The 22,126-nt window shown below is 40.9% G+C and overlaps 1 protein-coding gene and 1 non-coding gene across 3 annotated transcripts in view; both read left to right on the forward strand.

The window, feature by feature from the left end:
- Window positions 1–17,368, forward strand: part of TAOK1 (TAO kinase 1) — a 162,533-nt gene extending 145,165 nt beyond the window's left edge. For both annotated transcript variants that reach the window (XM_024234836.3, XM_054536582.2), the window contains exon 20: window positions 8,015–17,368. In XM_024234836.3, coding sequence (XP_024090604.1) covers window positions 8,015–8,476 — 462 coding nt within the window. In that variant the 3' untranslated portion in view covers window positions 8,477–17,368. The remainder of the gene's footprint in view (window positions 1–8,014) is intronic.
- On the forward strand, window positions 9,079–9,265 carry LOC112129844 (U2 spliceosomal RNA). The gene has a single exon (XR_002912187.1). It is a non-coding gene; the product is annotated as a U2 spliceosomal RNA (small nuclear RNA).
- Window positions 17,369–22,126: the final 4,758 nt, after the last annotated feature.

Below are 22,126 nucleotides of genomic sequence, written 5' to 3' on the forward strand. Positions count from 1 at the left end.
ACAGTCAGTTGAATTTGAGAGTAGCAGATCTGGCTCCATTTTCCTCACTTCTGTGTTCCTAGCTTGCTCTACCTAAGGAGGTTGGAGAAAGACTTAACTAGTGAAGAAAGAGAGCTGCATTAATTGCCTGAGAGAGCCAGGGACAAAGGATCAGGAATATTTACCTTACTCATATATCCTTGGCCTGGAGCTATACAGATTGGTAGAGGATTACTGAGGGACAGAAGGTAAAATCAGTTCCACACAGGTGAAAAGTCAGGCTGAAAAAATGTTATTTCTAGATGTACATCTTTACTTTTTCTGAATTATTCTTGTCAGATATATTAGAAAATAGAACTAGAATCCCCAAATCTCCATCCTTCAGGATACTAAGGTGTGTGTGTGTGTGTGTGTGTGTGTGTGTGTGTGTGTGTGTATTAGGGAAAGGGCGATGGACAGAAGATTTTGAGAGGTAAAGAGAAGAAAGGCATTTGTTGCAAGAAGGGGTAGATTAGGCTGGGCTTAGGCCTCCCGGCACTTTGGGAAGCCAAGGCGGGAAAATCGTCTGAGCCCAGGAGTTTGAGACCAGCCTGGGCAACACAGGGAGACCCTATCTCTACAAATATTTAAAAATTAGCTGAGTGTGGTGGCTTGCTTCTTGTGGTCCCAGCTACTTGGGAGGCTGAGGTGAGAAGATGGATTGAGCCTACAAGGTTGAGGCTTCAATAAGCCATGGCTGCACCACTGCACTCTAGCCTGGGCAACAGGGCAAGATCCTGTCTCAAAATAAATAAATAAATAAATAAATAAATAAATAAACAAAGCAGTGGTCAATTATCAGTTGTATCCAGGATTCAGAGATACATTCCAGAACTCTTGAGTCTTAAATTCCCAACAGCTGATGTAGTTTTAGGTCCGTCGGTTATTGCATTTAATACTTACCTAATGATCTTCCTAAAGTTGTCATTGTTTCTGGACCATAGGCCTGTAGATTTTTCCTCTATTTCCTATATTTCCTGTGATAAAAATAGAATGCCTTATTAAAGTAAAAAATATCTTTTAAACCAGGTGTTGTGGCTCATGCCTATAATCTCAGCACTTGGGAGGCGGAGGCAAGCAGATCGCTTGAGCTCAGGAGTTCCAGACCAGCCTGGGCAACATGGCAAAACCCTGCCTCTACAAAAAATACAAAAATTGGCCAAGTGTGGTGGCACACGCCTATAGTCCCAGCGACTAGGGAGGTTTAGGTGAGAGGATCGCTTGAGCCCAGGAGGTTGAGGCTGCAGTGAGCTGAGATCATGCCACTGCACTCCAGCCTGGGTTACAAAGCGAGACCCTGTCTCAAAAAAAAAAAAAAATCTTTAAAAAAATCACCTAAATAAGATATAAGATGTTACTATTTCTCTAGCACAGCTGTCTTTATTACTGGCTTCTTTGAGAGGTATTTTCATCTAAATATTATCTCAATTTTATTTCTCATTCAAGGTGAGAAAGATAAGGCCAGGCACAGTGGCTCACGCCTGTAATCCCAGCACTTTGGGAGGCCGAGGGCGGGGGCGGATCGCCTGTGGTCAGGAGTTCAAGACCAGCCTGGTCAACATAGTGAAACACCATCTCTACTGAAAATGCAAAAATTAACCAGGCGTGGTGGCAGGCGCCTGTAATCCCAGCTACTCCAGAGGTTGAGGCAGGAGAATCCCTTGAATCTGGGAGGCGGAGGTTGCAGTGAGCCGAGATGGCACCACTCTACTCCAGCCTGGGCGACAGAGCAAGACTCCGTCTCAAAAAATAAGATGAGAGGCCGGGGCGTGGTGGCTCACGCCTGTAATCCCAGCACTTTGGGAGGCCAAGGCGGGCGGATCATGAGGTCAGGGGAGATCGAAACCATCCTGGCTAACACGGTGAAACTCCATCTCTACTAAAAATACAAAAAATTACCCAGGCATGGTGGCGGGTGCCTGTAGTCCCAGCTACTTGGGAGACTGAGGCAGGAGAATGGCATGAACCCAGGAGGCGGAGCTTGCAGTGATCCAAGATCACACCACTGTACTCCAGCCTGGGCAACAGAGCAAGACTCCATCTCAAATAAATAAATTAATTAATTAAATAAGATGAAAAAGATAGAAACATAAATTTTGAAAAATATAGTTTGTTCCATGTGCAAATTTCCTAAATCTGTGTCATTCAAACTTTTTTTTTTTTTTTGAGACGGAGTCTGGCTGTGTTGCCCAGGCTGGAGTGCAGTGGCGTGATCTGTACTCACTGCAAGCTCCACCTCCCGGGTTTACGCCATTCTCCTGCCTCAGCCTCCCGAGTACCTGGGACTACAGGTGCCCACCACCACGCCTGGCTAATTTTTTTGTATTTTCAGTAGAGACGGGGTTTCACCATGTTAGCCAGGATGATCTCGACCTCCTGACCTCGTGATCCGCCCGCCTCGCCCTGCCAAAGTGCTGGGATTACAGGCGTGAGCCACAGCTCCCGGCCGTCTCATTCCAACTTCTATATTTAAAATTTAATCTAAAGTTCTCTGTTAGGATTCAGTATTATCACGAAATGGAAAACTCCCCATAATATTTCAAGAATGGTGTTATGAGAGAAATATCGGCACTATTAAAGTATGGTTTAATTTTAGCTCCACCTAGTGGTTAACAGTTAAACAGCACTAATTAGCATCTTAGTCTTATTTAATATCCTAACCAAAAACTGCATGTTAACACAAAGCCATTACAATGCAGGCATAAAATCAGTACTCATTGGTGAAGGTGCAGTGACACTTTTATACAGTGCTAATACATCTTGGAAAGCAATTTGGAGTTGGGTGTATATATACTTGTTTTTTTTCAAGTGTCAACAGAGTCTCACTCTGTTGCCCAGGCTGGAGTCCAGTGGTACAATCTCAGCTCACTGCGTTCTCCATTTCCCAAGCTCAAGCGGTCCTCCTACCTCAGCCTCACAACTACAGGCATGCTGCACTACCATGACCACCGATTTTTTTTTTTTTTTGGAGGGGGTAAGGGTAGAAATGGGGTTTCTCCATGTTGCCCAGGATGGTCTCAAACTCCTAGGCTCAAGCAGTCTGTCCACCTCGGCCTCCCAAAGTGCTGGGATTGCAGGCATGAGCCGCTGCGCCTGGAGTTGTATATTTAGCCTTGTAAATGTTAAGTGTTTAAAACTTTGAGGAAAAGAAATCCAAATTACAGCGAAAAAGGAAAAGAAATCCAAATTACAGGAAAAAAAAACTGCATAAATATGTTAATTATAACAACTTTATAATAGTTTAAAACAACCTAACTATTTAAAATAGAGATACAGCTGGGTGCGGTGGCTCACGCCTGTAATCCCAGCACTTTGGGGGGCTGAGGCAGGCCGATCACAAGGTCAGGAGTTCAAGACCAGCCTGGCCAACGTGGTGAAACCCTGTCTCTACTAAAAATACAAAAATTAGCTCGGCATGGTGGTGCGTGCCTGTAATTCCAGCTACTCGGGAGGCTGAGGCAAGGGAATCGCTTGAACATGGGAGGCAGAGGTTGCAGTGAGCTGAGATCACGCCACTGCACTGCACTCCAGCCTGGTGACAGAGCAAGACTCCATCTCAAAAAAAAAAAAAAAAAAGAAAAGGTAAACATGGCCAAGCCAATAAAAAAATCTTATTCAGCCATTTAAATGATGTCTGAAAAACCAGTATTAATATGGAAAAATGTTTATGGTGTGTTGAACAAAATTTTAAAAGACAAATCCTACTTGAAGTAATGTTAGTAGTGGCTATGTTAATGTGATAGGTTGATTTTTTTCTCTGTTTCTTTTTTTAAATATGGTTTTATTCATTTCATAATGGAAAAATGCATACAATTATTTAGTATTTAAAAGAGTAAAAGAACAATAGGATGGTACATCTATAGTACTTCAAGATGTTACTTGGTTTTTATGGCTAATATTTTGCCTTTCAAGAGAAGTATGTGACTACAAGGCAGGCTGGGGTCAATTAGCAATCACTAAGACCCTGTACCTCTCTACAAAAACTTTGTAAAATCCTAAAAGCTGTGACTTCTGCACTTTATGCTTGCCGGTTGTACATACAGATAAGAAGGAGACATCTGAAAATAAATAGAAATGGAACTGGAGTGAATGTTAGTTGATTCTAGATGAAAAATCATTCTGTTTGAAGATTGTTGTAAGTCTCCAAGTGAACCAAAAATTGTTCATCTAGTTTGAGACAAAATGAGCCTCACATGTACATGAAGTCTTGTTTCAATGTTTCTCATCCTTCATTTACATTAAATTTTTAGATAACAATACAACTATACATGTTAAATTATATGTGAAATGTATGAAAAGTAGTAGCATTTCCGGAGTATAAATGACCTTTTTTTATCATCTCATTTAATTTTCTCTCAAGATTTCACTTAGTATTAACATCATGGTTAGTAGTGTTTTTAAATAAGAATTAAAATTTGGGGGTGGGTGCAGTGGTTTACACTGTAATCCCAGCACTTTGGTAGGCCGAGGGGGGCGGATCTCTTGGTGCTCAGGAGTTTGAGACCAGCCTTGGCAACATGGCAAAACCCCGTCTCTACAAAAAAAAAAATACAAAAATTAGTTGGATGTAGTGGTGTGCACCTGTAGTACCAGCTCCTCTGGAGGCTGGGGTGTGGAGGATTGCTTGAACCTGGGAGGTAGAGGTTGCAGTGAGCCAAGATTGCACCACTGCACTCCAGCCTGGGCAACAGACCAGACCCTGTCTCAGAAAACAACAAACAAACATATTTTTGCATAGGAAACAAAAAATTCCCGAAGAGGCCGGATCGCTTGAGATCAGGAGTTTGAGAGCTGCCTAGGCAACATGGTGAAACCTCCTCTCTACCAAAAATACAAAAAATTAGCTGGGTGTGGTGGTGCATGCCTGTTTTTTGTTTTGTTGTGTTTTTTTGTTTTTTTGAGACGGAGTTTCACTCTTGTTGCCCATGCTGGAGTGCAATGGCACTGTCTCGGCTCACTGCAACCTCTGGCTCCTGGGTTCAAGTAATTCTCCTGCTTCAGCCTCCCGAGTAGCTGGGATTACAGGCATGTGCCACCATGCCCGGCTAATCGTGTATTTTTACTAGAGATGGGATTTCTCCATGTTGGTCAGGCTGGTCTCAAACTCCCGACCTCAGGTGATCCTTGTGCCTCAGCCTCCTGAAGTGCTGGGATTACAGGCGTGAGCCACCGCGCCCGGCCAATTTTTGTATTTTTAGTAGAAATACCCAGTTACCCAGGAGGGTAAGGTGGAAGGATAGCCTGAGTCTGGGAGGTGGAGGTTGCAGCGAGCCAAGATCGTGCCACTGTACTCCAGCCTGGGAGACAGAGCAAGACTCTGTCTCAAAAAAAAGCAAAAATTGCAGTAGAATGTGGCAAAATATAATAACAGATTTATAAAGTATCGCAGAAATACAAAAGTATAGGAGTGATTTACTCTATAGCGGAGGGAAAGTGGGGCAAAGAAATCTCAGGGAGATGGTATAAAGAGTGCTTTCTGAAGGAAGAATAGGTTAACCAGGAACACAAGGAATGTGTAAAGGCATGGAGAAATGATAAAATAAGAAATGTTTGGGAGAAATTACAAACAGGCCAGGATGGACTGGAGTAAGAAGAGTTTGAAAATTGTTATTCTAAAACATGTTATTAAAGAGGCATTAGGCATTTTATGTGAAGGTTGAAGGAGGACTTAAACATGGAATATTCTTCTCAGGGAAAGATACCAAATGTCTGTATGTCTGTACCATCTTCTTTGAGACTTATTTGCTCCACTTTTCCTGCCCTATAGAGCAAACCATTCAATATTTTTTTTTTTTTTTTTTTTGAGACTAAGTCTCACTCTATTGCCCAGGCTGGAGTGCAGTAGCCCGATCTCGGCTCACTGCAACCTTCGCCTCCCAGGTTCAAGTGATTCTCCTGCCTCAGACTCCTGAGTAGCTGGGATTACAGGCACCTGCCACCACTCCCGGCTAATTTTTCTTTTTGTTTTTGGGTAGGTTGTTTGTTTTTTGTTTCTGTTTTTATTTTTGTTTTGAGACAGAGTTTCACTCTTTTTGCCCAGGCTTGAGTGCAATGGTGCTATCTCGGCTCACCGCAACCTCCGCCTCCCAGGTTCAAGCGATTCTCCTGCTTCAGCCTCCCAAGTCGCTGGGATTACAGGCATGTGCCAACACGCCCGGCTAATTTTGTATTTTTACTAGAGACGGGGTTTCTCCATGTTGGTCAGGCTGGTCTCGAACTCCCAACCTCAAGTGATCTGCCCGCCTCAGCCTCCTAAAGTGCTGGGATTACAGGCATGAGCTACCACGCCTGGCCAATTTTTGTATTTTTAGTAGAGACGAGGTTTCACCATCTTGGCCAGGCTGGTCTCAAACTCCTGACCTGAAGTGATCCACCCACCTCGCCCTCCCAAAATGTTGAGATTACAGGCATGAGTCACCACGCCCGGCCTCAATACATTTTTTATTTCTGTAGTACCTTATAAATATCTTAACCCATCCCATTGCAATTTTTTATTTGTATTTGCTTCCCATGAAAAAAATTTTTGTTTTGTTTGTTTATTTGTTTGTTTGTTTTGAGATGGAGTCTCAGTCTGTCGCCCAGGCCGGAGTGCAGTGGTGTGATCTCTGCTCACTGCAGCCTCCGCCTACCAGGTTCAAGTGATTCTCCTGCCTCAGCCTCCCAAGAAGCAGGGATTACAGACATGTGCCACCGTGCCTGGCTGATTTTTGTATTTTTAGTAGAGATGGGGTTTCACCATGTTGGCCAGGCTGGTCTGGAACTCTGACCTCAAGTGATCTACCCGCCTCAGCCTCCCAAAGTGCTGAGATTATGGGCATGATCCACCGTGCCCAGCCCAGATAGGACTTTTGACTTTAATGTAATCATAATTCCACTGTGATATCTAACAGAATTCATAATAATTTTTAAATGCATGTCTAAATTTCCCCTATTATCTCAAATCCTCAATCCCAGCACTTTGGGAGGCTGAGGTGGGAGGATCATCTGAGGTCAGCAGTTCAAGATCAGCCTTGCCAACATGGTGAAACCCCGTCTCTACTAAAAATACAAAAATTAGCTGGATGTGGTAGCACATGCCTGTAATCCCAGCTACATGGGAGGCTGAGGCTAGAGAATCGCTTGAACCCAGGATGCGGAGGTTGCAGTGAGCTGAGATAGTGACATTCCACTCCAGCCCAGGCGACAGAGCAAGACTCCGTCTCAAAAAAAAAAAAAAGGAACTTGATTTTACACATTTTAAAAATATATGAATTATGCTGATTCCTAAGGGACATCTCTTTTTATTTATTTATTTATTTTATTTTATGTTTTATTTTTTTTGTGAGACGGAGTCTCGCTCTGTCGCCCAGGCTGGAGTGCAGTGGCACGATCTCGGCTCACTGCAAGCTCCACCTCCCGGGTTCACGCCATTCTCCTGCCTCAGCCTCCTGAGTAGCTGGGACTACAGGGGCCCGCCACCACCATGCCCAACTAATTTTTTGTATTTTTAGTAGACACGGGGTTTCACCATGTTAGCCAGGATGGTCTCGATCTCCTGACCTCATGATCCGCCCGCATCAGCCTCCCAAAGTGCTGGGACTACAGGCGTGAGCCACTGCGCCCGGCCTTAATTTTTAAATGTATATCCATAGCATCAAATAATAGACACTAGAGACTACAGAAGGTGGGAGGGTGGGAGATGAGTGAGGGTTGAAAAATTTCCTATTGGGTATAGTGTTCCCTATTCAAGTTATGGGTGCACTAAAAGCCCAGACTTCACCACTACGCAATACATGCATGTAAAAAAGTCTGCAGTTGTGCCCCCAAATATATAAAAACTTTAAAGATTTTTTAATAAATTAAAGGGAAAAAATTTAAATAAAATTTGAAACTCATGGACAAACGTACATCCGTAAAATAGCCACTTCAAAGCTGAATAATTATTGCTTCCTTTATTTATAGACTTAAAAATAATAAATTGGCTTTCATTTTTCTTTCTTTGTCTAATCTCCAACAGATTGAAGAAGAGATGTTGGCTTTGCAGAATGAGCGCACAGAACGAATACGAAGCCTGTTGGAACGTCAAGCCAGAGAGATTGAAGCTTTTGACTCTGAAAGCATGAGACTAGGTTTTAGTAATATGGTCCTTTCTAATCTCTCCCCTGAGGCATTCAGCCACAGCTACCCGGGAGCTTCTGGTTGGTCACACAACCCTACTGGGGGTCCAGGACCTCACTGGGGTCATCCCATGGGTGGCCCACCACAAGCTTGGGGCCATCCAATGCAAGGTGGACCCCAGCCATGGGGTCACCCTTCAGGGCCAATGCAAGGGGTACCTCGAGGTAGCAGTATGGGAGTCCGCAATAGCCCCCAGGCTCTGAGGCGGACAGCTTCTGGGGGACGGACGGAGCAGGGCATGAGCAGAAGCACGAGTGTCACTTCACAAATATCCAATGGGTCACACATGTCTTATACATAACTTAATAATTGAGAGTGGCAATTCCGCTGGAGCTGTCTGCCAAAAGAAACTGCCTACAGACATCGCCACAGCAGCCTCCTCACTTGGGTACTACAGTGTGGAAGCTGAGTGCATATGGTATATTTTATTCATTTTTGTAAAGCGTTGTGTTTTGTGTTTACTAATTGGGATGTCATAGTACTTGGCTGCCGGGTTTGTTTGTTTTTGGGGAAATTCTGAAAAGTGGAGTTGATATTAAAAATAAATGTGTATGTGTGTGTATATATCTATGTACACACACATACACATGTATTATGCATGTGGTGAAAAGAATTGGCTAGATAGGGGATTTTTCTGAACACTGCAAAAATAGAACGTAGCAAAATGGCTTCAGTTATCACTTTTGGGTGTCTGTATCCTAAGAAGTTTCTGAAAAGATCTAAAGCCTTTTTATCCCATATCCCAAATTCTTATGAGCCACTCACAGCAGGCAGCATATGTTGAAATAAGTTATTATTGGTACACACCTGCATCCCCTCACCAATGTATTTATTTGTTATTAAATTGATCTGACTTCTCAGCCTCATTTGGACTAAAAAAAGAAAGCAGAAATCCAGGAACAGATTGCTTCTCGGCCTTTTGGCTAAGATCAAGTGTAGAAATCCATGAACACAAAAGGACTGCATTGACTTTTTCAGAGAGTAGAAAACAACTTAGTTTTTTTTTTTTCCTGAATGCGTCATAGGCTTGTGAGTGATTTTTGTCCATTCAATTGTGCCTTCTTTGTATTACGATAAGATGGGGGTACTTAAGGAGATCACAAGTTGTGTGGGGATTGCATTAACAAACCTGTGAGCCTTCAATGGGGAAGACCAGAAGGGTGAGAGGGGCCCCGAAAGTTCATATGGTGGGTATGTCCCGCAGCAGAGTGAGGAGATGAAGCTTACATGTCCTGACGTTTTGTTGCTTATACTGTGATATCTCATCCTAGCTAAGCTCTATAATGCCCAAGACCCCAAACAGTACTTTTACTTTGTTTGTACAAAAACAAAGACATATAGCCAATACAAATCAAATGCCAGAGGTATTTGATGCCATATTTGCAAATTGCCATCTATTGAAATTCTCATCACACTACATAGACATAATTGTTATCTCCTTTTGGCTTATGTGATTTTCTGTTTACAAGTAGAATAGCCAATTATTTAAATGTTTAGTTGCCACAGTGAACCAGGAGTCACTGAGCCAGTGACTTTACCAGCTGCTGACTAATCTTCATCACCACTGTAGATTTTGCTGCATGTGCAGGTCCTCTATTATTAATTGCTGTATTCGTTGCTGCAGTACTTTACAAACTTCTAGTTCGTTGAGACTTAGTGACCATTTGGCATCAAGTTAACATCACACAATAGGAAACACCACTTCACAAGTCTCAAGCCTCAGTGCTAAAGTACTACTGAAAAGGAACTAGGAAGTTTGGCCAATTAAAAAAAAAAGTAAAAGTAAGTTATAGCGGTCAGGGAATCTCTTGACGAAAGCTAACTCTTTTTTTTTCAGGGGGCACATGTTTTGTTTCATTATGTTTTGTTGTACAATGAAGGATGAACCCAATGCTAAAAAATCAGTTATTTTCTTGGTTTTCCATTTCTTGTATAGAAATTGTGTTGGAGGTGGGTAGGAAGCTGTGAGTATGACTTGAAGAAAAATATCCTTTTCAGTGACAAATCAGAGTTTCTTACAAGTTATTGTCCTGCTCCCTTCCAAGTTGTCTTGAAGAATCCTTGCTGCTAACTCTGGATCCTGCTTTTCCTATAGTCAGAGGGCTCCAAGGTAGAACTCTCTAAGTCCCTCTCAATGGCACTCTTTGCCTAGACCAAACTAATGACCAAATAGTAATCAATCTATCACTGTTGAAGTCCTGGTTTTCTCAACCAAATTTTAAGTCTTTCCCAGGTATGTCAGTCGAGTTGCCATGAATCCTCACCTGTAGGAGTTTCTGAGATTCATTTTAAGGAAACTGGAAGAAAATTAATGTTTTAATGTAAATGTTTTTAAAACCAAGATCACCATAGAGTTCACACAAAATTTTAGGCAGTGTTTCAAGAAGCACTCTTATGTGTTCTTTCGGCCCATGCTCCAGGTCACCAGTTTTTAGGTAAACGTGACATGACATGTACTTGTAATATCAGTGAAAGGGGCTTTTAGTCATCTCAGTATCTTTTTTGCATTCAGGTATTATAGTGTTTCCAACAAATTGAGAAATTACCTATTTGGTGTAAAATGATAAGAGCTTTAGAATTTAATAAAATGTCAAAAATATAATTTGATACCCTTAAAAATTATTCATAGATCTGGCTGCTCTGTACTACTGGATGGGTGGAATAGGGAAGCAGATCACTTGTGCATACAAAACTCTTTCAAACCCAAAATATTATTGGTGGTACCTTTTAAAGTCCAATTGTGGACTTAAATTAGTCAAATTGAGAGTTACTGAGTCCATTCATATCTCCAGTAGGGTTTTGTATCTAATGTATTTATTTGGCCACCAGTTTTACATGTAGGTCATGACTATACCTGGATTTTATCTTTAAGTTAACTTTAAAGTATATACAGTTTGCAAAAAATGATTCAAATTAATTGGTTTGTATATGTTTGTGAGATCTAGCTTCTGAGGAATCTCATACATAGTAGGAACCATCATAGAGCAAAGCTTGTAGCAGAAAAATTGGAAAGCTTTTGAGATATCCTAAAAAAAGAGCAAGCACTTTCTGAATCAGTGGGCAAATATCAATATTTGATCAAATTAACACTACCTCCTTCCCAGTGTTGGTGTTCACTCACTATATATGTCTTTAAGAAAATTAAAAGTATGGAAAATTTGTCTAGCATATCAGAAGTTGTAAATGCTATATCTGGTATCCAGAGGCTGGCTGTAAAAAGTTCCTTGGGGTCACTCTATCTCCCATTTTTTTTGGTTAGCATTTTAAAAATGCAAAGCCACATACTTTGAAATACATTATTCCAAATTGAGCTCCCTTCCCTTTGCACATATTTTTTCCTCCCCTTATTGAAGTCAGCTCTAACCCCAAATTCTAGTATCCAAAAGTATTTTTATTTGTATAATGTTATCTGAAAAATGTGTTTATATTATATTTTCAGAGCTGCAATTCTTATTTGCCATTTCAATACCTAGAGATAAAGAGTCTTATATTTGAAGCCATACACACTGGTGTAATATGCTTAGTACTCTAGGACAAGGATTTGTTGGTAAATGGAACATTTTAGCATAGTCATTATGATTTTTGGTTGCCTAGACATCAGGTAAACATTCAGTACACTAAAGAAACTATCCTGGACACTCCCTCCTGCTTCCACCAATTTTTTTCTCACCCCCTTTTCAAAAATTGAAAACTCTATGAGTGTCTTTTTGAGACCATAAAGCAGACTTTAGTAACTTTCTATTTCTGTAAGTACTAAATGTCTGGCATTTTAAACTTTTGTAGAATACATTGTGTTGGACACTGGAATAATACTATTTATTTTCACCTGTGAAAAATGACTTCATTGTACTTGAAACACCTCCTTTGCATTTCTCCATTTGTGCCATTCACTAGTGGAAATAAATTGTATTATACCATGATCTACTGGCTTTTTAAAACTGTGTTAAATATGCACATTTTTGGTATAGCTATTATCATTTGTATGTATATATTGTATATACATATGAGTGTCTATATGTGTGTATAGATAGATGGATGGATGTAACTCATACTGTACATTTCCATCAGGGCACTTAAAGTTCTGTTATTTTTGTTTGGTTTTGTTATTTCAGTCCTCAGTTAAGGCAAGAATGCATGTGTTTCTTAAGAATGAGTACTCTGCGTTGATGTTTATGAGAAGGTGGTCATTAGATGCAGTCTTTTCCTTTTTCCTTTTTAATCCCCTCTTAGCACTTGTGTGAGTGGAGAGGACATTAAGTAAAATTTGGAATCATAAGTTGCAGTGCAGTAAAATGGTGCTGGGGAAGGAGCCAGTTAGTGTTTCTGTGAGTTTGTGTTGTGATGCAATAAAAGTAATGCAGAGAGAAATGAACCATGGAAAGTAAGAACACTGATGGTGATTCCTCTGCAAAGATGATAAAAAAAAAAAAGAACCAGTAAATCACACAATCTTTATGTGCTTTCTATGTGTATTTCTTAGTAGTGATACCATTGATCCTCTTACTTTTTTTACTCCATTAATACTAATAATTATATACTTTGCTGAGGATCAAAACAGCCAAGAAAGGAATTACTGCTAAAGCATCTAAGATTCTCCTAAACTGTAAAATCAACAGGAAATGGCCACTGGGAGAGAAGGACTTGGTATTGGGTGAGGGGCTTTCTCCCTTTACCTGCCTCTTCTTGCTTGCTAATAGTAAGTTCTTTGTGCACCTTCCACCACTTCTGAGCCACTACTATTCAAGTAGAGATTTGCCCCAACACATTAACTTTTTCCTTGGAGATTTATATGGTCCTGCATTTTGTCCTATGCTCACAATGTGAAGTGTCTTCTGTATTCAAATCAAAAAATAATATATTTAAGGTATATAAGTGTGAATCTCCTATAATGATGGAAGAAGAGGTTCTCTTCTCTTAGATAGAAAAGAGCCTTCTCCAAGAGCAATGTCAAAACTTGGGCTGTCATCTTTGAGCTGTTTACCAAAATACAGACCATTATTGAAGAAAAACAAATTATCTGTTTTGTTTTCCCCCATCTAACTTGATAGTGCCCCCAACCAGGTTGCAGCATTGCCTTTTAAAAGAGACTCACTCACTCTTAGTTTATAAGAACTGGAAATTTCCCATCCTCAGATTCCTTAAAGGATGAAGAGTTGGCTGTACACTTAGCGGACTTGCCTCTTGTATGCAAGGACTACTGATTGAAGTCTGTTTTGCTGTGTCTGGTTATGTTGTCTGCACTTTTATGAAATCACTACAATAGGTCTGCATTGGAAATGACTATTAATTTGTAAAGAAGTTTTATTAAACACTGTCTAGAAAAAGAAAGTGAAGCTGAGAACTCTTCCTTTATTGTGCATTTATATTTTCTGCTGAATTCTGGTAGTTCCCTTTAAAGTCATGTTGACTAATGTTTTCCTCCTTGTTCGTATTCAGATTTCCAAAATTTTACTCATACAAGGGAAGAGACTCCATTTAGCTTAACAGTAGTCTTTAGATCATAAGAAGTATATAAATTAGTATGCACCTTATCTGCCTGTTGTGGGTTTCTTAAACTTGCACTTCCTACCCACCCAAAGATAGATATCCTTTAAAGAAAATAAAGGCAGAGAATTAAAACTGGGGAGCCATTTACTATGTCACCATCACTGTTAACTGTTTCCCAGCAATCTAAACTTTTTGAAGTTTCAGAGGTGTATTTTTTTTTATATATGTCTGTGTGATTGTATTGTTTTGTTTTTAAATATACAAGGAATTCTTTAAATAGAGAAAAAGGTTAATCCTCACTGAAACACCAGGATGCCCACTGGATATACTAATCTGAACATCTGTAGGTAGTTTGTCATGAAAAAGTGGAGAGAAGATGAGACTTTTGAATGAATGAAAAAGGGTATCTTGATGCCCAGAATTCCCCCCAAAGTACGGGTAATTCAACCTGCACAGTTTTCTTTCACTCAAAGTGTTTAGCACTTGTGAGTGAAAAATCATGTAATTATCTGTAAATATGTAGCTAACAAATTGACCTAGTTTCTGTATTTTTTTGTTTTTGTACTAAAGTTTATAGGTCTGTGCCAGCTAGAGAGAAGTTGCTGTCATTACCAGTTGTGGTCCTAGCATCTAACCCTGAAACCATCCTAGGTGACATTTTTAGAATTAATACTTAAATGTTAAACAGGGGGAAATGAAGCTTAATCATTGGTCAGGTTTGAGATATTTTGCAGTGAAATAATTTTATTTAATATAAATGATCACATGTCCTCAATCATGAATGAGGTAGGGAGCCTCTCTCCCCCAGTGGCCATGTTTACAAAAGTGTGTTTTGTCTATAAAGTGCAAGTGTTTTAATGTTTATGTAAATTATGCAGGTGATAACATGGTTTGGAACTGTTTATTGGGCTCTTTAACTGAATTTTCAAATGAAATGAACTATGCTTATTGCTGGCACATTGATCCCGTTTCTGGAACATTTTTCCTATTTCCAGAGTTACATATGTTCTTTTGTCATTACCCAATTTAACCTCCCTTTCTCTGATATGCCTTGTAGCCAAAGTATTAAAGGCTGATGAACATAGACAAGGGAAATGCATTTCTTAGAAATCCGTGAACCCTGTATGCTTTCAGTACTCGTGTTAATATGTTTCTATGGCAACTCTGAGGTCAGTGGTTTAGAAATGAGATACCAATGTTAATGAAAAGTGTGTGCTCTTTGCTTTTGCATGGCTTGGCTTAGTATCCAAGGTATATTAAGGCCACTTGAAAGCATGAAGACCAGTTATATAGGGAACAGGTTTCTCTCAGTGGCACATTCTGCTTTTTCTGACCCCAAATACATTGCCTGGGCATGAACATTGTTACCGTAAATTGCACATGGTCGTGGACTGAATTATGTGACTTTAAAGGATGTAACTGCCCAACATTTGCAGATTCTGGGTGGTCTATGTGACCATTTGGCTCGTATCCAAAAACCCCGGGGCTATTGGAACCCTTCCAACACTTTTTCCTTTGTCATAGACAAGTGTATATATAACTTACCAAGATGTTGGCTGTCCTGGTATATTGCCAGACAGCTCTCTTTTGGTTCCCATTCCAAATGTGCTGCTGTCCTTCTTTGCATTTCACAATATCAAAGAAACCACCACCCTTCTTCCTAACAGCATTTTATGCCTTTTATTCCACATTAAATGGGAATTGTGCCTACTTAGGAGTGCCCCTCCAATTAATTACATGTGTCCAAGAATAATCCAAGCCAGAGACACAGGTGGGAAAACATTTAAAAAAAAAAAAAGAAGTCCTCTTAAGGCCAGTAATTTATCTGAAAAGGTATTTTATCACACCTTGACACCTTATATATGAGCCTATTAGGAGCTGCAGGTGGTTTCATAGGGTAAAATCCAAGAAAAGAGAAGGATGTGTGGGGTTTCTATTAGAAGATAATTTTATTCTCATTTTACCTGTTCTTTTATGATCCTTCTCTGCTAGAACAGGTTAATTCTCCAAATTTGTTTTGTTTTGTTTGTTTTATTTTTTAGGGAAAATTTTGCAAAAGCAATGGTCGGATGTAAATAACATTTAAAGTATAGTGCACATAACTTCCCCGAACTGTTCCAATCTGATAATTTGTAAATGCTTTAGAGTTTTTTAAATTAACACTTGTGTTGCTAAATCCTATTTATGTAAGTCTGCTAAAGTTTTTTAGCCCACTTAAAACTTAAGACAACCATTTAAATAATGGATGGGTTACTATGAGCAATTTAGCTTTCAGAACCCCCTTGTTTTAGTATATGAAAAAGCCTAATGCGCATTAATGAGGTTGAAGAGACTATGAGAAATATGTATAGTGTATATTTTAAAACAGCTTTGCTTGTATTGTGAAGATTTAAGAACAAACTTGAGATTTTTAACGTAACTATTAACACAGTTTTAACATAAGTTATCCCACTGGGTTTAAGAGCATCTTGAATGTATAATCCTTTTTGTAACCCAGGTTGGTTTCTACTTTTACCAGTCACCCAAACATATTTATGTTTTTAGTTTTATGTACTCATTTCCCTTTGTTTTCCTCAAACAGCATGATTTTTTTGCACATGTAGAAATTTTTTAAAAGAAATAAATTAGTACATCATTTTCTCTGGATTTTCTTCACTTCCCTCTTCCTTTCTACTAACCCCTTCCTTAAAGGCCATATCACTCCATTTGCATTATTTGTGCAAATGCCAGGGTTGGTTTTTATTTTTATTTTTGCTATTTACCTAAAAAAAGAAAATGCTTCAGTCAATTGCTTTTTTACTTAAAAAAAAAAGAAAAGAAAAAAAGCTGTAACCTTATCATTTCTGAGTAGACCATTGAGCGATGAATGCACACCTGTAATAGCCCAGGACCAGCTGTGGTGGCTAAAGGGAATATGTTAATTAAGTAAGAGGTTCTTTTCTAAAAGTGGTATCTGTCTGTTATCCACAGTGTATTTCAGTTATTCCCACAAGTCAGGGGTCCAGATAAAATGAGGGTTATCAGCTAACTGATAATGCTATCATTGAGGTTCATCAATGAATTTGTACATTTCTAGTTCCCTTTGGTGAAGGGAAAAATGATGATTTTGCAAGACCTAGATTTTGGCTTGGTTTCTTGCCTCCTTTTTTGGCAGCCTTCATCTTCTCATCTCCCAAACCCCCTGAGCCTGTAGGGTTTTCATAGTGGACAAAGAACTTGTGGTCTTTTAAAACTGGGACTGATACTTTTTTGAGAGAGTATCGTGTCGAAAGTGTGATGTTCTACCACTTTACCAATAACTAATTTTAAATACACATTGTCCTCTCGATTTTTGGACCAAACGCTCACAGTGGAGGCTTATCAAGGGTTGCATTGGGGAAGAAGCCTCTCCCTCTCTGTCAGCACCAGCTGGTAAAGGTGACTGTACAGATGTGCATTTTCCTTTTGGTATAAATGGTCCACAGCACTAACTGGTAAGGCTTATTGTACAGTATATTGTCAGTATTCTTCTGGTTCAGCATACCTTATAGTTCATATATAACCTGTATTAATTGTATAGATTGTGCATTTAAAGCTGTTACCAAGTTGTCAGAACATAAGAGCGAAAACAAGGTCATATGTAATATTTTGTTTGTAAGTATCCTTTGTATCATAGCAAAGGAAATGTTTAAAAAAATCAACTGTAATAAAGTAATTTTAGTACACAGTGTCTGTCCAGTTTTTTTAAGCAATTTTATTCCCATGAAGATAAACTCTCCATTGAGTGACTATTGGATAATTACTGAACCTTAGGCAGTGTACTGAGTGTTGGGGTTACAAAAATGGGATTACCACTCAGGTGGTAAGAGTGTACCATCTGATAAAAGATATAAACCCTCGTCCAGGTGCGGTGGCTCACAGCACTTTGGGAGGCCAAGGTTGGTGGATCACCTGAGGTCAGGAGTTCGAGACCAACCTGGCCAACATGGCGAAACCCTGTCTCTACTAGAAATGCAAAAATTAGCTGGGTGTGGTGGCGCGCGCCTGTAATCCCAGCTACTCAGGAGGCTGAGGCAGGAGAATCACTTGAACCCGGGAGGCGGAGTTTGCAGTGAGCCGAGATCGTGCCACTGCACTCCAGCCTGGGTGACAGAGTGAGACTCTGTCTCAAAAAAAAAAAAAAAAAAAACCCTCTAGTCTAATTGGCTCGCCTTTTGTCTGCCCAGAGTGAAGTGGCCTATTGTGTTCTGGGTGTGAGATTATTCTAGTTGGAATTCTGACTGCTTGATGCAAGTTCTTACGTTTTATTTCTACCTTGTGGTCTGCATAACTACAACTCCGACACACGGAGCCATAAATGTAAGCAGTTCTCTTGGTCTTGTACAAAGCCTCAAAAGGTAGTCTTATCTGGGCTTATCTCCCTAGATTTGAAAAATCGTCACATTTTAGCCCTATGTGGGGGCAGTAAACCGTGGAGTCAAGTCCTGTTTAAAACACTGACTTTTTTTTTTTTTTTTTTTTTGTCAGAAGACTAATTCAGAGGGGGAAATAAATGCTCAGGGGCTGAGATTTATGTTTTTTAATTTAAAAAGAAAATAGGGCCGGACGTGATCGCTCAACCTGTAATCCCAGCACTTCGGGAGGCTGAGGCAGGCAGATCACCTGAGGTCAGGAGTTTGAGACTAGCTTGACCAACGTGGTGAAACCCCATCTCTACTAAAAATACATGGTGAAACCCCGTCTCTAATAAAAATACAAAAAATTAGCCGGGCATGGTGGTGGGCGCCTGTAGTCCCAGCTACTTGGGAGGCTGAGGCAGGAGAATGGCGTGAACCCAGGAGGCAGAGCTTGCAGCGAGCCGAGATCGTGCCACTGCACTCCAGCCTGGGCGACAGAGCGAGACTCCGTCTCAAAATTTAAAAATAAGTAAATAAATAAAATAATAATAAAAATACAAAAATTAGCCAGGTGGTAATCCTGGCTAATTAGCCAGGGTGCCTGTAATCCTAGCTACTAAGGAGGCCTAGGCAGGAGAATTACTTGAACCTGGGAGGCAAAGGTTGCAGTGAGCCAAGATCAGGCCACTTACACTCTAGCCTGGGTGACAGAGTGAGACTCCTTCTCAAAAAAAAAAAAAATAGCTTTTGGGTTTTTTGTTTGTTTTTTGTTTTTGAGGCATCCTCTCTCTGTTACCCAGGCTGGAGTGCAGTGATGTGATCTTGGCTCACAACAACCTCCGCCTCCCAGGTTCAAGTGGTTCTCGTGGCTCAGCCTCTGAAGTAGCTGGGATGACAGGTGTGTGCCACCAAGCCCAGCTAATTTTTGTATTTTTAGTAGAGATGGGGTTTCCTCATCTTGGCCAAGCTGGTTGCCAACTCCTGACCTCAGATGATCCATCTGTCTCGGCCTCCCAAAGTGCTGGGATTACAGGCGTGAGCCACCACACCCAGCCAAGAAAATAGTTTTAAGTATCATTTTTAAAAGTATAATTTAGGTTGTGCCGGGCGCGGTGGCTCACGCCTGTAATCCCAGCACTTTGGGAGGCCGAGGCGGGTGGATCACGAGGTCAAGAGATCGAGACCACGGTGAAACCCCGTCTCTACTAAAAATACAAAAAATCAGCCGGGAGCGGTGGCGGGCGCCTGTAGTCCCAGCTACTCCGGAGGCTGAGGCAGGAGAATGGCGTGAATCCAGGAGGCGGAGCCTGCAGTGAGCCGAGATCGCGCCACTGCACTCCAGCCTGGGTTACAGAGCAGGACTCCGTCTCAAAGAAGGAAAAAAAAAAAAAAAAGTATAAAGTATAATTTAGGTTACCTACCATATTGAAAAGAAGACTTAAAGTGGCAGTTTTTTAACTCCTAGAATGTCGATATTTGAACTATTTTGAGATTAACATTTCTATAGTGTTTAATTTGCTTGCCTCAAACAGCTGTGTGGCAGCCAGGTGCAGTGGCTCATGCCTACAATCCTACCACTTTGAGAGGCTGAGATGGAAGGATTGCTTGAGACCAGGAGTTTGAGACCAGCCTGGGCAACATAGTGAGACCCTATCTACAAAAAAATAATAAAAATATTAGATGAGCATGGTGACACATGCCTGTAGTCCCAGCTACTTGGGAGGCTGAGGTGGGAGGATCGCTTGAGCCTGGAAGGTTGAGGCTGCAGTAAGCCATGATCATACCACTACATTCCAGCCTAGGTGACAGAGCTAGACTTTGGCTTGCAGAGCCAGGATTAGATCCCAGACCTCATCTCCAGTATTTTCAATATACCCACCTGAATTTGGAGTAACTCAATGGGATTAAAAAACAAGATTTCTAGGGCATAAAGGCTCATGCCTATAGTTCCCCCCTACTCAGGAGGTTGAGGTGGGATGATTGCTTGAGCCCAGGAGTTTGGGGTCCAGCCTGGGCAACATAAGGAGACTCCGTCTCTAAAAAAAGATTCTTTGTTTTCTCCTCACAATTGGGTTCTTCAAATTACAGTGGGAGGAAAGACTCGAGTTATGCTTAGAATTTAAAATCTATCCTACCTGACTATAAAAGAAATTTGAACATAAAATTAGTCATGGGAGGTCGGGCACGGTGCCTCACGCCTATAATCCTAGCACTTTGGGAGGTCAAGGCAGGCGGATCACTTGTGGTCAGGAGTTTGAGACCAGCCTGGCTAACATAGAGAAACCCTATCTCTACAAAAATACACAAATTAGCTGGGTGTGATTGCACGTGCCTGTAGTCCCAGCTACTCGGGAGGCTGAGGCAGGAGAGTTGCTTGAACCCAGGAGGTGGAGGTTGCAGTGAGCTGAGATCACGCCACTGCACTCCAGCCTGGGCAACAAAGTGAGACTTGGTCTCAAAAAAAAAAAAAATTAATCATGATGGTCAGCTAGCTTCACAGCCCCTATGCCATCACCTACATCACATTTCGCCAGCTGCAGAATCAGGGTCTTCCTGTATGTGTCCTGGGCAATTAATGACTTTACCTTTTGCTACCCTACTTTCAGATACTTGTTCTTAACGGATACAGGGAGAGAAGGCTGCTGAGGGTGTTAGCTCTGTGCAGGCTGTGCAGTGAAATTTAAAGGGTGCCATTTGTAGATAATGTGCATGGCTCCCCCCATGCAGTTGTGCACCCCAGCAGCTCTGAAGAGAGATTCCCTGAAACCCCCACCTTTTTGTTAAAATCCTTTACATTTTGGAGTCAAAAATGGACATTGTTTAGTATCATCTCAGACAGCGATTAGGAAAAGGCAAATAATGTATGGCAAAAAGAGCACTAATTTGAGTCTGATCTTAGCCCCATCACTAACTATGAGATCTTAAAAGTCACATCCTCTCTGACCTTCATCTATAAGAAATAGAAATGCAGATGGTTTTTGACGAAAATTGATGTGAAACCGATTAGCTGTGACATGGTATCAGTGTGTGTGTACATATATGGGGGTGGGGATGGGGAGAGTTTGTCCTCAACTGGGCAACCCAAACCCAACCTGTGAGGCTCAAAGGTGCTGCTCTTCCAGGCCCTTCCCAACTTTGCAGTGCAATTAATAACTGGAACTTCTTAGCCTTATAAGATGTTGATCAGAGAATAAAGACTGTGATTTGAAAGCAGATGCCCCTTCATCATGGAGGTCTTTGAGCTCTGGTTGAGGAATTAAATAGAGTCTTGGAGAATGGGCTCTGTATGCTATTAAGTATCTCATTATATCCTAACAGACCTTATAAATTAAGGCCTATACACATTCCCAGTCTTTTCATACGGAACAACTCATAAAATAACTTTCTCAGGGTCACTTAAGTCATAGATGAAGTAGAAACTGGAACCCACATCTCCGAACTATTACTTCAGTATCCTATCAACACACAAACACTATTTGCCCACTGAATAATATATTTGTTGTAGGCACCATCAATGATCAGGGAATTGTGCGCCTGCTGGGAAATTATTAGCCCAGAACGGGAGACCTGGTTATTGATTAAACAGAGCTGCTGCTGGTTAGCGTTAGGCCACACGAGGCTAGATCTACAAAAGTGAGGCAACATCCAGTGTGCACTGACGCTCTGCTAAACGCCACAGCAGGCAAGCATGGTTTAGTACACAGAGGACTTCAGAAGACAAACAGCACATATTTGTTTCTGGAGATTTAAAAAATAATAACATTCCAGTGTTACTGGGAGACTGATTTACTATTCAGAGGCAAATAAGTTGGAGAGAAATTTTTTGTTTAACCATACTAAATACTAAGGCAAGGTATTGCATTATTACAAGGTAAGACTGGAGGGACTAGAGACTTACTTTTGATGCATGAGTGTCTTATTTTTTCAATGAAGTATCATTTTACCTTCAAAACTTTAGCTCTGGCCGGGTGTGATGGCTCACTCCTATAATCCCAGCACTTTGGGAGGCCGAGGTGGGCGGATCATGAGGTCAGGAGATCAAGACCACGGTGAGACCCCGTCTCTACTAAAAATACAAAAAATTAGCT

The sequence above is a fragment of the Pongo abelii genome, chromosome 19 (assembly GCF_028885655.2).
Source record: "Pongo abelii isolate AG06213 chromosome 19, NHGRI_mPonAbe1-v2.0_pri, whole genome shotgun sequence".
Taxonomy (NCBI): Eukaryota; Metazoa; Chordata; class Mammalia; order Primates; family Hominidae; genus Pongo; species Pongo abelii.